The 12,522-nt window shown below is 56.8% G+C and overlaps 1 protein-coding gene across 5 annotated transcripts in view; it reads right to left on the reverse strand.

The window, feature by feature from the left end:
• Positions 1-8,279, reverse strand: part of EBF4 (EBF family member 4) — a 50,259-nt gene extending 41,980 nt beyond the window's left edge. For all 5 annotated transcript variants that reach the window (XR_012061661.1, XR_012061662.1, XM_072943926.1 and 2 more), the window contains exons 1-2: positions 7,858-8,279; positions 7,217-7,338 (exon numbers count right to left, since the gene is read on the reverse strand). Coding sequence is in view for 3 of the 5 variants with exons in the window: in XM_072943926.1 (XP_072800027.1) it covers positions 7,217-7,338; positions 7,858-8,187 (452 nt within the window). In the remaining 2 variants the exon portion in view is untranslated. The remainder of the gene's footprint in view (positions 1-7,216; positions 7,339-7,857) is intronic.
• Between the last annotated feature and the right edge of the window lie 4,243 nt (positions 8,280-12,522).

Raw genomic sequence — 12,522 nt, forward strand, 5'->3', positions numbered from 1 at the left:
TTCAGGACCGCCTGGGGGTAGAGAAGGCCAGAAGGGGGTGGGCTGTGGGGCCATCCCAAATCACGCTGCCCTTTACTCAGTCATCTAGCCCAGGAAAGGTCTCTGGAAGGCTCAGAGAGTGGGGAGAGAGGGTATGGAGAGAGAAAGAGGCCTTAGAGGGGGGTGGACGCTGAGTAGTAACACAGTCCCCTGGACTGCTCAACACCCACTTTCTACACAGATGCTTCTGCACTCCCCAGGCCAAGAGTAAACCCATGATGCTGGCCTGAGCTTCCTTTCCCATCCATCGCTCTTGGCAAATGTCACTCAGTCCTGGATCCTAGCTGCCTGCCAGCTCCTGCCAGGCTCCTAAGGACCAGACCTGGGAAGTCTGGCTTAAGCCCCAAGCCAAGCTCCCTGCACAAGGCCTGCCTGCCCTCTCCCAGGAGCAGATTCCCAGGAAGAGAGGTCGGGGGGCCCAGGGAGGGGAAAGGGAGCAGGCACCCCTGCTGGGATCTGTGGACCAGTATCTAGGGCTGCTAGCTGCGGGGCACGGAGGGTGCACTGTGTCCTACCCAACAGTGGGAGCAGGCTCAGTCCCTCTTGCCCTGAGGCAGCCCAGCATCATCCTCCCTTCCCCACCTTGCCTAATGGATTCGAGGCACAGTACCCTCTGGGCTCACGCCCATCCATGCAAGGCAGTGGGACAGAGGTGGCTAGTTTACAGCTCTGGGACAGGATCACCGTCATGAACAACAGAACAACATAAGTAACAGCCCTGGCCCCTGCAGACCAGGAGAGGACTGCAGAATGGGCAAGATCCCTGCTGGGCACGCCCCGGATGACACCTGCTCTGTGAATGCCTCTGCTGACCCTGTTCCTACCCCTGAGGCACAAGTGAGAAGACCCAGGTGAAACAGGAAAAGTTTGGTTTAAAGACATCCTCGTATTTCTACGAACACGAGACGGAGAATGACGTGAAGATTAACCCGGCAGCTACAGTGCCAGGCTTTGGTCTGGGCTGTGCCTTCCTTCTCCTGGTTCCCCCAGGTACCTCCACTGCATGTGTGTGAACGGAGCTGCAAGCCCCAGAGGAGAGGGTTGAGAGGGGAAAAGGGAGGCTTCTGCTCTTCTTCCCTTGGGAATAGCTGATGCTCTTGTAATGAGAAAACAAACCAAGATTAAAGAACAGAAAGAAACATAGATATGCTCAAAAAACTCAGAAGGTAGAGCCAGGGGCCATGGAGAGGTCTGAGAGGGGGCTGGGGCATCCTGGGAGCAGACTTGTGCTCCCATACTGGCTTAGAGACAGAGATGCGGATGAAGGCCGATGTCTCTGAGTTTGTGGTCTCCAAAGTGAGGTTCATAAGGCAACCACTGGGGTGTGGGGAGAAACTGCGAGGATGTCTATTGATAGGAATCCTTTGTCTAAAAGAGAGAAGGGAGGCAGGAGGAGAGCCCCGGTCTGCACAGGTTAGTGTTTAATCTGGGTTTCCTGGGAAGCAGACCCAGAGGCAGGGATTCAAATATATAAAGTTTGTGTGGGAGGTGATCCCAGGAAACTCTGGTGGGGATGGGGAGTGAGAGGGGAGGAAAGGAGTCCCTAATGGGTGCGTTAGCCCAGAGTTACCACTGTGGGCAGCTGCAGCTCTGGAAACAAGTCTAGAACGTGTGCTTCAGCTATCCCATCAGAGGGCTGGGGGAGGTCTTGGTCCACCAGCCCCAGTCAGTCATTGGCTGAGGGTTTCCAAGACGTCATTTCTTAGGTGCTTCTGATCTGGTGTGCAGGTGGGCAGAGCAGACTCTAGTGGTGTAAGAAAGTCTTAGGAGGCAGATGCTGGCAGGTGAAGCAGACCCTTTCCCAAAGGTCCCCAGGGGATGTGGGTTGGGTACCAACCACCAACTATCCAGAAGCCCGCTGTGTGTTGGAAGCCAGCAAAGCTACAGCCCAAGGGCCTGCGTGCAGCTTGGCAGATACGCATGAGAACTGCCTCACCTGGTACACGTATTGCTGGAGCATATAATTCAGAAATGTCTCATTCACTTAGCATGATTAGCGCACAAAGCGTGCCCCATATGCGCCTTTTCTAGATAAATGCAGCTGAGTGCTGAAAACAGCCACATTAACCACTTTTGTGAGACTCCAAAATGAACTACACATCTCCTTGCTTTCTTAAAAAGATTGTCTTCAACCAAAATGTTCAAAACACTTTCCCATCCACTCTGGAGGGTGTTGAGGTGGCGGGGCATTTGCTCCTGTACCGAAGAGCCCAGATGTGGGAGGAAAAAGTGCTCATTTTTGTATTTCTACCATGGCCCAATGACCCCTTCCCATCTTCTGTTCTGAAATAGCCCCCAGATTAAATGCAACCGTGACACAAAAGCTTTGCAGCTATTTTTTGGCTGCAGGACATCTGCTTCGTAGCAAGCATGGGAATGTGTGGGCTTCCTGGGTCCTGTGCTGGGAATCCAGGTGAAAGTCAACACCAAGGGCAACCTGACCTTCACAGCCTGAGCTGCTCAGGTGGCCTGTGCTCCAGAGCACAAGGGGATGCATGTGGGGTGCCGCGGTTATCTGGCTGCTATTGCTGGGACCGTCCAGGGGCCCTGGAGATACTCCTTTGCAAGGCTGAGCAGGATGTCCTGGACCCTTCTCGAGCACCTGCGGGATCTCGCCACAGCTGTCTGGTTCCTTACAGTCTGGCTCTGCTCTCTTCTCAGAAGGTCATCGTTAACTCTTCACATCCTCAACTACATGCTTATTGTAAAGACAAGCAATCTATTTTTGTTTTTTGGGGGGGTTAATTAGGGTTTTTTAATTAATTAATTAATTAATTACTTTATTTATTTATTTATTTATTTATTTATTTATTTATTTATTTATTTATTTATAATGGAGGTACTGGGGATTGAACCCAGGACCTAGCGCATGCTAAGCACTTGCTCTACCACTGAGCTACACCCTCCCCCTAAGACAAGCAATTTAAAACAAGCATCTCAAACCCCACTGAGGACAAGTGGCCGGGATTGGAGCTTTGGCCTCCCCACAGAGGCACCCTCAGGCCTTCTGCCTTCCCCCAACCCTCTAACTCTGGCCTGCCTTGGCAGTTCTGAGCAATGCCTCTGCTAGGGCCTGCTCGACCTGGGAACCTGGGGAAATGGAGAGAAGCTCTGAGATCAACAGTGATGGCAGTGGGGAGGCTTCTTTTTCATCCCTCCATCCAGGAGGAAGGAGGGAAAAGTGCACATCTCCTCATCTCATCCTCTGTCTCAGATTCCCCTACCGTTTCTGCTAAATCCAGCTCCTCTTTCTCCCATCCTCGCATGCCTACATATGTCTCCCCTTCCTCTCCTCTGCATCTACTCTTCTTCTAAGCATCTTGCTGGCCCTGGCTCTCCCTTCAGGCATCTCTTGGGCCCCTGGGACTGCTCATAATCCTCAAGCAGGGCCTAGTATCCCTGACCCCAGCTGAGATCTACTGGCCTAGCCCTGCCCAGAGCCTGGGAAGATAAAAGTAGCAGCTCACTGGGGTGAAGCCACTCCGACGATGTGATGGTGTGGGCAAGAGGAGGACCTGGCGCCTAGAAGCAGCTGCCCAGAAGGGCCTGCAGGAGAGGGAGCTTTGCGGCTGCTTAGTATCCCCTGCTCCCACTGCCCAGCAGAGGCTCTGCTCACCTGCTCCGAGAAATTGCCCCAGCCACCAGGTCCCTGGACAAGGGGGGCGGAGAAGGAGCTCACCAGCCAGCTCTCCCACACTTCCCCCTGCTCTCAATTCTGCCTAAAGCCTGTCCACCCTGCTTCTCTCTGCCCACCCCTCGCCACCCACCCCCAGGCCTGCCTGCCAGGTCCCAGCCTGAGGAACGGCTATTAATTATTAAAGCAAACAAAAGCATTTCCTAGCAGGGAGGCTAGCCTGCAGCTGCTTACAGGAAAGGCAGCCCCAGCCGCCTTCCTTCATAGGGCCCTGCTAGTGTTCTGGGACCAGCTCAATGGGGAGGGCTGACCTGGATCCTCCGAGTCTCCCAAGGCTGGGAGTCAGGAGAGGAGAGTTGCTTCTGTGCTGAGCACCCCAGCAAGAGGATGTGGGTCTGCAGGGGAGTCCAGAGAAGGTGGCCTAGAGCTGGAATATGGGTCTTGGATATAAAGTCCTATTGGCCCAGCTTAAGGCCAGTCACAGCAATGGCCAGGGGTCCTTGTGCAGAGCTCCCCACTAGGAAGAACCTGCCAGCCCTTGGCACTCGCCGTCCCTGTTGCCACCAGTGTATGGGTATGCACTCTTTCTCCCTAGCCTTCTTTTGCTCAGAACTTTCCTTCCTGTCGGCAGAGCCTCCCTCACAGATCTTAGCAGGCTTGGGGCCTTCTCCATCTTCTGTCAGACTTTGGCATTATGAGGCTGGGAAGCAGCGGCTGTTCCAGGACCTGGTTCCTGGGGTCAGGTAGATCCTGGAAACCAGCAGTGTGGAAAGCGGAGCCCCACCAAAAGGGATCTGGGAAGCTTCTAAGTCCTGCTTCCTTCAGAGATACTCGTTGCCCACTACTGACTGCTGGAGCTTGTTGAGCCTGGTGCTGTGGATGCGAGAATGAACAAGCTCCCATGCTTGCCCTAAAGGAAGGGGTGGGCTGGCAGGGCGAGGAAGCCCGGGAAGGGCAGGGCACAGCTGACTGTGGCCTGTGACAAGCATCCGTGGACAGCACTAAGGACAGTTCCCCTGGGAAGGTGCTGGGGCGGGGAGGGGGCAGTCCTGGAGGCTGTTAAGATTTTATTCAGTGGGTGTGTGGGTGCTGGGGGCAGGGGAACCGTTTCAAGCGACACTGTTGGATGCCAAGTATCACACAGAGGCTGAGAGGAAGTCTGGGGTCAGACTGTGATGGGTCTTGAATCCTGAATGCCTGGGAGGAAGTAGGGGTCCCTGAAGTTTTTAATTGGGGAGAAGCATGATCAGAGAAAAGTTCTCTGGAAATATTGCTTTGGCCCCCGTCCAGGTTTTGAGGACATGGTGAGAGGCTGGGGCAGTGGGCTAGAAGGCCGAGGTGGTAAACTAGGGGAGGTTAACCTTCCAGCCAGGGTGGAAAGTCATGGAGGACAAGAGTGTGTCATGGTTAAGAGCTGGCCATGGGCACTGCAGAGGGAAGAGCCGGGAGCCTTGACAACCAGGAGGCTGTGGGGTGAAGGCCAGGAGCGCACCAAAGACAGCTGTCAGACCCCAGGCAGCCCTCCGGGGGGTGGGAGGGTTCTCCCAGGCAAGTGGAGTCAGGCAGTGTTAGAAGAGGGGGGCGGGGCAGGGAAAGGAATTTCTGTCCTTGCTGTTTTAGGATGGAAAGACCTGAGCAGGACTGATGTGGGGTGGGGGTAGTTGGCAGTGGGGTGGGGTCAAGAACCAACTAACGAGATGACAGCACTTCGGGAAAAATGAGGAGAAACGAGTAGCTTGCTCCCCTAGGAAGGAGGTGCCCAGAGGCAATCAAATGTGTTGGGGCTCCCAACTTGTGTCTGAGACAGAGATGTCAAGCAGACCAGGCCTGAAGATATGCCTCTCTTCAAACTGGGGAGGCCTTCTGAGTCCCCGTGATGTGGCCCTGGGGACTCAGACTGGACACCTCATCCCACTCCAGACCTCTTTCTCAAGTGCAGAAAACACTGCTGACACCTGATCCTGGGGGAAGAGCCTTGTCCCCACACTTCCTGCCCCCTCACAGGCTATAAGGGCACTGCCTCCTTCCCACCACACCCCTCCCTCCATTCCCTCCTGTCAGACCTGCTGGCAGGGACAGAGGGGTGGGTCAGAGAGAAATAGGAATCTTAAACCCTGAGGCCCCATTGTAACTCTCCACGTACTCTTACCACACAGCCAGTAGTAGAGAAAAAAAGACAAAGAAATTGACCATCTCAAGTTAAATAAAAAACCAGAACCCACAGAAAAACAGGCAGGATACAGAATTGTATGTATAACACAGGAAAAAATATGTTAATGGGAAGAAAGATGGGAAGGAAATACACTAAAATATTGACAGTAGTTGTATTAGAGAAGTGGGGTTTTGTTTTCTGTTTTCCTTTTTATTTTCTGGAATATAGTTATATGATGAGTAAAGGTATGTAAATTAATCCAGAGGCAAGACCCTTTCTGTTCCTGAAGAGGTGAGGTCCAGAGGCCCTGGCGCTCACTCTCGAGTCATGAAAGCACTGGAGTTGCAGGAACACCATTCTGTTTGCACATGAAACAAGGTGTGTGTCTGTTAAGGGGTGAGGTGGTATCCCCTGAACAAGATTGGGGATATGAATGTGTGGCTGGTGTCCAGGCCTGTTCTGTCCAGGTAACTCCCCAGTAGAACCTCTTCAGACTGCGGGAGAGCTCTGGGAAGCCCAGCTCCCAGGTGCCCCAGCTGTCTGCAGAGGCAGCACCTCCCTAGTTCCAGCCACTGAGAACTCCAGGTAGGATATCTAAACCTGAGCTCCCCTTGCTCACAACTGGGGATACAAAAAAGCCCGGATCCCAGGTGTTGTGGGAGGCAGGTCAACAAACCTTTATACTTCCTTTCTAAATCCAGGAATCCATCCCCCACCCAGGCCCCCTTCCCAGACTTCTGCAAAGGAGTCAGAGGGGATGAACGTGGGTTTTGGGTTTTCTGCGACCCCTGCCTTCCGCAAGACCTGCCAGAAAAACACCTGGAGGAGGGAGGGGACCTGAGCAGCTCTGCCCCATTCTCAGCCCCAGTCATTCCAGCCAAGCCAACTGCCCACCTCATTTCTTTCCCACTCTTCAGCCCCCAGCCGCTTCTCCAATTCTGCACATCCTCATCCTCCAACTCTGAGGGGCGTTGGAAAGCAGAAAGGGGGCTGGGTTTTGTGCCTTTCCTGGCAGAGATCAGTGGAATTGGATAAGGAGGGCCAGTTAGACTGCCTGAGAAGGAGGGGTCAGCAGTTCCTTGACGGCTGGCAGCTGTGAGACTGCGGGTAGCCGGGAGACCTCCTTCTCAGCCATGGACGGCTGGCCCGCAAGCGACAGTCAGAAATCAGAGCCAGGACAGCCGGGAGTGAAGGCAGAAGCCACGCCCCGGCCCGCCCCACAAGCAAAGGAGGAATCACAGGCGCTCAGGGCAGGGTGGGCGCGAGAGCTTTCCGGGACCGGCCAGAGTTAGGAATCCCTCCACCCTCTCACTCCTGCAGCTCAGCAAGCTGAGCAAAGGCGGCGCGGAGCCGTCCAACCCGAGCGAGCCAGGTCGCGTCCGATCGCTTACCTCTGCGCCGCGGTGCTGGCGTCCAGGATGCCCGCGCCCTGCATCCAGGAGCGCACCGAGCCCAGGCCGGTGGGCAGCAGTGGCTCCTCCTTCAGGTTCAGCCCGCCGCGGGGCAGAGCGTCCTGAGCAGGGAACATAAGGGCGCGCAGTCGGTGGGCGCCCCCACCGCTGGGGATCCGGTCCCGCCGAGGCTGCGGGCGTCTCAGCTGCTTCCGCCCGCCCGACGGCACCGGGCGCCTACAGGAGCGCAGCGCCAGTCCCGGTGGCTCAGTGCGCGCTAGCCTCCAGGGCGCTCCCTCGGAGAAAGCGGGTCCGCGAGCGCCGGCGCTGTCCCCTCCCCTCCCGGGGCGCGGGGCGGGGAGATGGAGGGATTCCCCCGCGGCCTGAGCGCCGGCGGGCGAACTGCGAGCGGGCGGGGAGGGCGGGGAGCGGAGCCGAGACCCGGTCCGCGCGGAGGCGCCCCAGAGGCGCGCTCTGGCGGCTGCCCAGGGCCGCGGTCGTCGGAGGGGGGGCCCGAGCGCCCCCGGGGGCTGCCTCTGGCGAGGCGGGGGCGCCGGGCTGCCCGCCCTTTCCCCCTCGCCGCCCCCACCTCCCACCCACCCGCCCGCCCGCCCGCGGCGCCGGCGTGGGGCGCTGATTACCATCCGGGAGGCGGAGGCTGCGGGCGCGGAGCTCGGCGGCGGCGGCGGCGGCGGCGGCGGTGGCGACAGCGGCGGCAGCGGCGGCAGGAGCAGCAACAGTCGCGCGTCCCGGGGAAAGGCAGGGGCAGCGCCGGGCCAGCAGACGCCGGCGGCGGCGGCGGCTCCCCGCGTGCCCCGGCGCCCCGGCCCTGCCGCAGCCCCGGGCGGCAGCACCTGGAGCAGCAGCAGCAGCAGCCCGGCCGACTCCCCCCGGGGCCCGGTTCCCGCGCTGCCCCGCCGCGGCCGCCGCCGCCCGCTGCTCCCCCGGGCCTGGCCGCGGGCCCGGGCCATCCCGCCGCCGCCGCCGCCGCCGCCGCCGCTCCCGGGGGAGCGGGAGCCGAAGGGAGGGAGAGCGGGCGGGAGGAGGGATGGCGGGAGCGGGCGGGCCCAGGGGACTGGGGGCCGGGGGAGGCGGGGGCGGGGCGGCGCGGCCGGCCGAGGGGCGGCCAGGGACGTGACATCATCGGGGGAGGAGCGGCCGGGCCCGGGCCGCCGCGGCGGGGCGGACCCTGGCGAGTCGGTCGCCGGGGCTGGGGGCTGCGGCCTGGCCGAGGCCACGGGAAGGAACCGGAGGGACCGGCGGCGCCCAGGAGGCCGGGACAGGGAGCAGACGGGGCTGCGCGGCGGGGGAGCCCGGCCGAAGCTAGAGGATCGTGCCGCGCAGCACTCAGCAACGTCTACTGCCTCCGGGTCGCCACTGGACGAAGTCCCGGCTTCTTCGCGACTCATCTTCGTCTCCCAAGACCCACCGTACTCTCCACACCGACGCCCAGTTCCTGCACTTGCTGCTCATTTTGACGCCTTCAAGCTTTTACTCTTGGTGTTCATTGCTCGCCCTGGCAGCCCTCCCCGCATTTCCCCTGGCAAGCCTGACCTCGGTTTAACCTCAGCCTAGGGCTCAAACCTTTTCCTCTTAGGCTGGGCCCCAGATATGCCAAGCGGCGTCGATGCACTCGCCATCCTTAGTCCAGTCCCTGGCTTCCCTAAAACTAAAGCATTATCGTTTCCAACCTGTGCCTTTTAGAAACCTCTTGATTTCTGACACAAGTTGGATACTTGTGGACTCAGACTTCCTCTTTCTCCCCATCCAGAGAATCTTCCCTCTCTGATTTCATTCCCCTTTTCTTAGCTCCTCGCAGAAACCATCCCACCCTTGACCTGAGGGCTGAGCCGTTTCTGCCCCTCTCCCCACATTCTGGCCTGGTGTATCCTGGCCGGGCTTTGAGCAAGCCCAGAATGAGTCCAGCACTTCCCTGCAGAACAGCATGGGGGTGGCCCGCCCAGCCTGCTGCTTCACTCTCAGACACCCCAGGAATACCACTTTCTTGCCTCAACTGACTCCCATACTCTTTTGGGGGGCCTCTAAGTGTGCAGTTAGCGATCCACCCAACATGGACCCAAATTATGGGTCCCAGGGACATTGCTGGGCCTCCTACTATCCCAGAGGCACCCCACCTCCTTCTGACCTCTGTCCTCTACCATCCTTCCCTCTCCATGCCCACCTCTCCATCACCTGCAAGGGCTGTCACTCCCACCCAGACGTCTGTTTTTATCCCAGGTGAGATTGTCAAAGGTAGGTCTCTCCTTAAAGTGAATTGTTAAGCCAGTCTCATTCCATCTCCTTATCTGACTCTCTAAATCCATGCTCCTCCCAATGTAGTCCCTGGATCAGCAGCTTTGGCATTAAGCAGGAGTTTGTTAGAAATGCAGAAGCTTAGGCCTAGCCCAGACCTGCTAAATCCGAACCTGCCTTTTAATAAGATCCCAGGTGATTTGCATACACATTACCTATGAGAAGCTTTGCTCTAGAGAAACCCCGAATGCTATTCCATACTTGCTCCACCCCTCTGTCCAACCTTCAAACCTGCATCTGGCTCTCGAAATTTCCCGCAGATACCCTACCTCTTCTTTAGTGAAGAGATTACAGGGAATCTTGGCAGAATCCTGCTGTCTTTCTCAGCTGTCCATGGTTTTCAACCTTTCTTGGTCTTTTCAGCCATTCTCTTCTACCCCTGTATCCGGAGAAGCATGTGGACTCAGCGACCTCTTTGCTTTGTCCCATCTTCTGCACCTCCTGATGTTGTCCCATCTGATCTGTTTGCGTGCGGATCCTCCTTTCCTCTGCTCAGACCTCCCCATTCTTCAAAGAACACTCCTTTGTCCCTGCCTCCTCCTCCTCCTCCAACTGGAGCTCCTCCTGTTTCTGAGAGAGTCCACAAGCGCACTCCACCGAGGCTGCCTTGCCGGCCCCCAGCGAGCTGCTCTTACAGCCCTAGTGGTCTGGCTCCCTTCCAGCTCTGCTGCTGTCTATTCTTCTCTCGGCCTCAGGCCCTCTGACCCCCATGCCTCACTGGGCTCTGCACACCACCCCCTCCTCCACACACCATCCTGGTGACCAGAGCACACTGTCTCCCCTCGTGTACCCCTCCATGCCCCAGCCTGCTGTGTCCTGCTCCCTTTCCCCTTCCTTCACTCGGGAGAACTCATGCTTTCCCACAGTCTCAGAGGCCATCTTTGAGGAAATGATGTCCTAGGGTGGGCCCCCATCTGCTTCTGTCAGTCCTGAACATCCACTGGTGAGGACAGAGCTGGGCTTGACCCTTGGGGAGGAGGGGGGCACTTGCTTCCAGACAGCGGCCCTCTCTCAAGTAGCTGCGCCCCTGAGCTGAGGTTGGGGTGCTTCATCTCCATGTGCCCAGACCATATTCATGCCCAGTCCATACAAACCAGCTCTTCCTCCTGGTTCCCCTGTGTCTGCCCATGGCACCTCTTCCTGATGCCTACCAGGTTTGGGGCTCAGGAATTCATCTCTGGCATTTTCCTCGCCCCTCCCACAGCCACCTCTTTGTCTCAAATCTTAAGGATTCGCCCTCCACGTCTTCCTCCCCACCCAGTGCCCACAGTGAATATCTTTAACAATGAAACACTTGTCCTCCACTGGACTCCACCCTGGTTTGAAAGAGGGATCTGCCCTGGTCTGATGACAGCCTCCTTAGTTCTCTTCCTGCCCCAAGATGTCCACCCCCAATCACCCTTCATCCTCTGGCCATAGTTTTTAAAATCAGGCCATCACGTGCTTAGAAACTTTCAAGTGTCTCTCGTGGCTCCCCAAGTAGACATTTGGGGACCCAGTTTAGGGACAGTCTAGGCCCTCTGATGCCTGATCCGAATGCTCTTGCCAGCCTTCCCTCCATTCCCTTGCTGTGCGAGTCCCTTGCTTGCCTGACACAGAAGAGCTTACTGTTTCCCAAATGCAGACACAGGTCCCACCTCTCAACTCCTGCCTCTACTCCGGCTGTCCCCCAGCTGCTATGCCTTTACTGCGAAACACCTTTCTTCTCTGGGATGCATTGGGGTCCACATTCTTTTTCATGATGGTTGAAAGGCTTTAGTGTTGCAGATCTTCATGGTTCTAGAAGACTCTTCCCAGGGTAGATTTGGAGGAGAGGTTCTCAGAATTAACCTGGGCAAAAAGGGGAGTCACTCAACCCAGGAAAGTGGCACTGAGCAGAGGCCAGTCTGGATGGGCTCCTGACTTGCGTGGGTTTCTATTCTATTTTAACCATATAGATTAGAAAGAAACCCCTACTGGGATGCTGTTTGAGGCTTCTCAGGGCCTGCAGCCCCAGAATAAGGCTTCTGGGTTAGAGCCACTGGACCAAGGGGTACCCATTGGGCCCAGCAGGTAAAAGGCATTGGGAAAATTTGGGGTCAGCTCTGGGGGTCAGAGGTAAGTGTTTCTGCTTTAGACCCAGCAAGTCTATTTCTTGAAACTCTGTGTGTGTTTTTATTTTGTATTATTTTTCTTAGTTCCTTTGACACATTTCTTCTCTCAAACTGCTGTAGCTTCTCCATGAGAAAGGAATTTGGGGGCCTGCTGTAGCTGGGTTCACAGAGAGCTGGAGCGGTGGTGGTCACAGGTAGAGGATGCTGGGTCGAAGCCCGCCGAGAATGCCAGTCATTTCTGGCCCAGGCTGAGGCTCATGCCAGACAGCCAGCCCAGAGCCTCTGACCTCATCCTTCTCCATCACGGACACTTGAGCTCACACCATGGGAGGAACTTTTGCCGTGGTCCCGGCGCTAGGGAATAAACAAAGACTGAAACACAGGCCGTGCCCTTATGGGTACCACAGTGTGGTGGGGAAGACTTGTAAAAACACTCAGTGTCACTCCAGAGTGATCTGGGCTGCTAAAGACGTAGGGGCAAGTCCTGGGACCATCATAGAAGAAGGACTGAGCCTGAAAGGGGCAAAGGGAGTCTTGGGCAGAAGGACCAGCATCTGTAAAGACTGGCAGAGCTGAGTGAGTGGGTTTGCTGCACTTGATTCAAGGTAGAAGTTTTAGCACCTGGAGCATCATGCTTGTGCCTAGAATGCCATGCTGAGGAGCTTGGAATTTTTCCCATAGGCCTTAGCCTTAAAACAATATTTTAAAAATCAGTAGAACTCTCCCCACTTCTGTCTTTTTTTCTCCAGAAGGGGGTGCAACACCATAGAAATAGGATCCAAAGTGGCGCATTAAGCAGAAGCGCTCTTGGCCAGGCTGTGTGTTGGGCCTTAGCGCCCCCTGGAGGGCCCAGAGTGTCAAGTCGGCACTTGGATGCGCTTCAAGTCAACCTCCCTGATG

Source organism: Vicugna pacos, chromosome 19, assembly GCF_048564905.1.
Source record: "Vicugna pacos chromosome 19, VicPac4, whole genome shotgun sequence".
In the NCBI taxonomy this organism is placed as follows: domain Eukaryota; kingdom Metazoa; phylum Chordata; class Mammalia; order Artiodactyla; family Camelidae; genus Vicugna; species Vicugna pacos.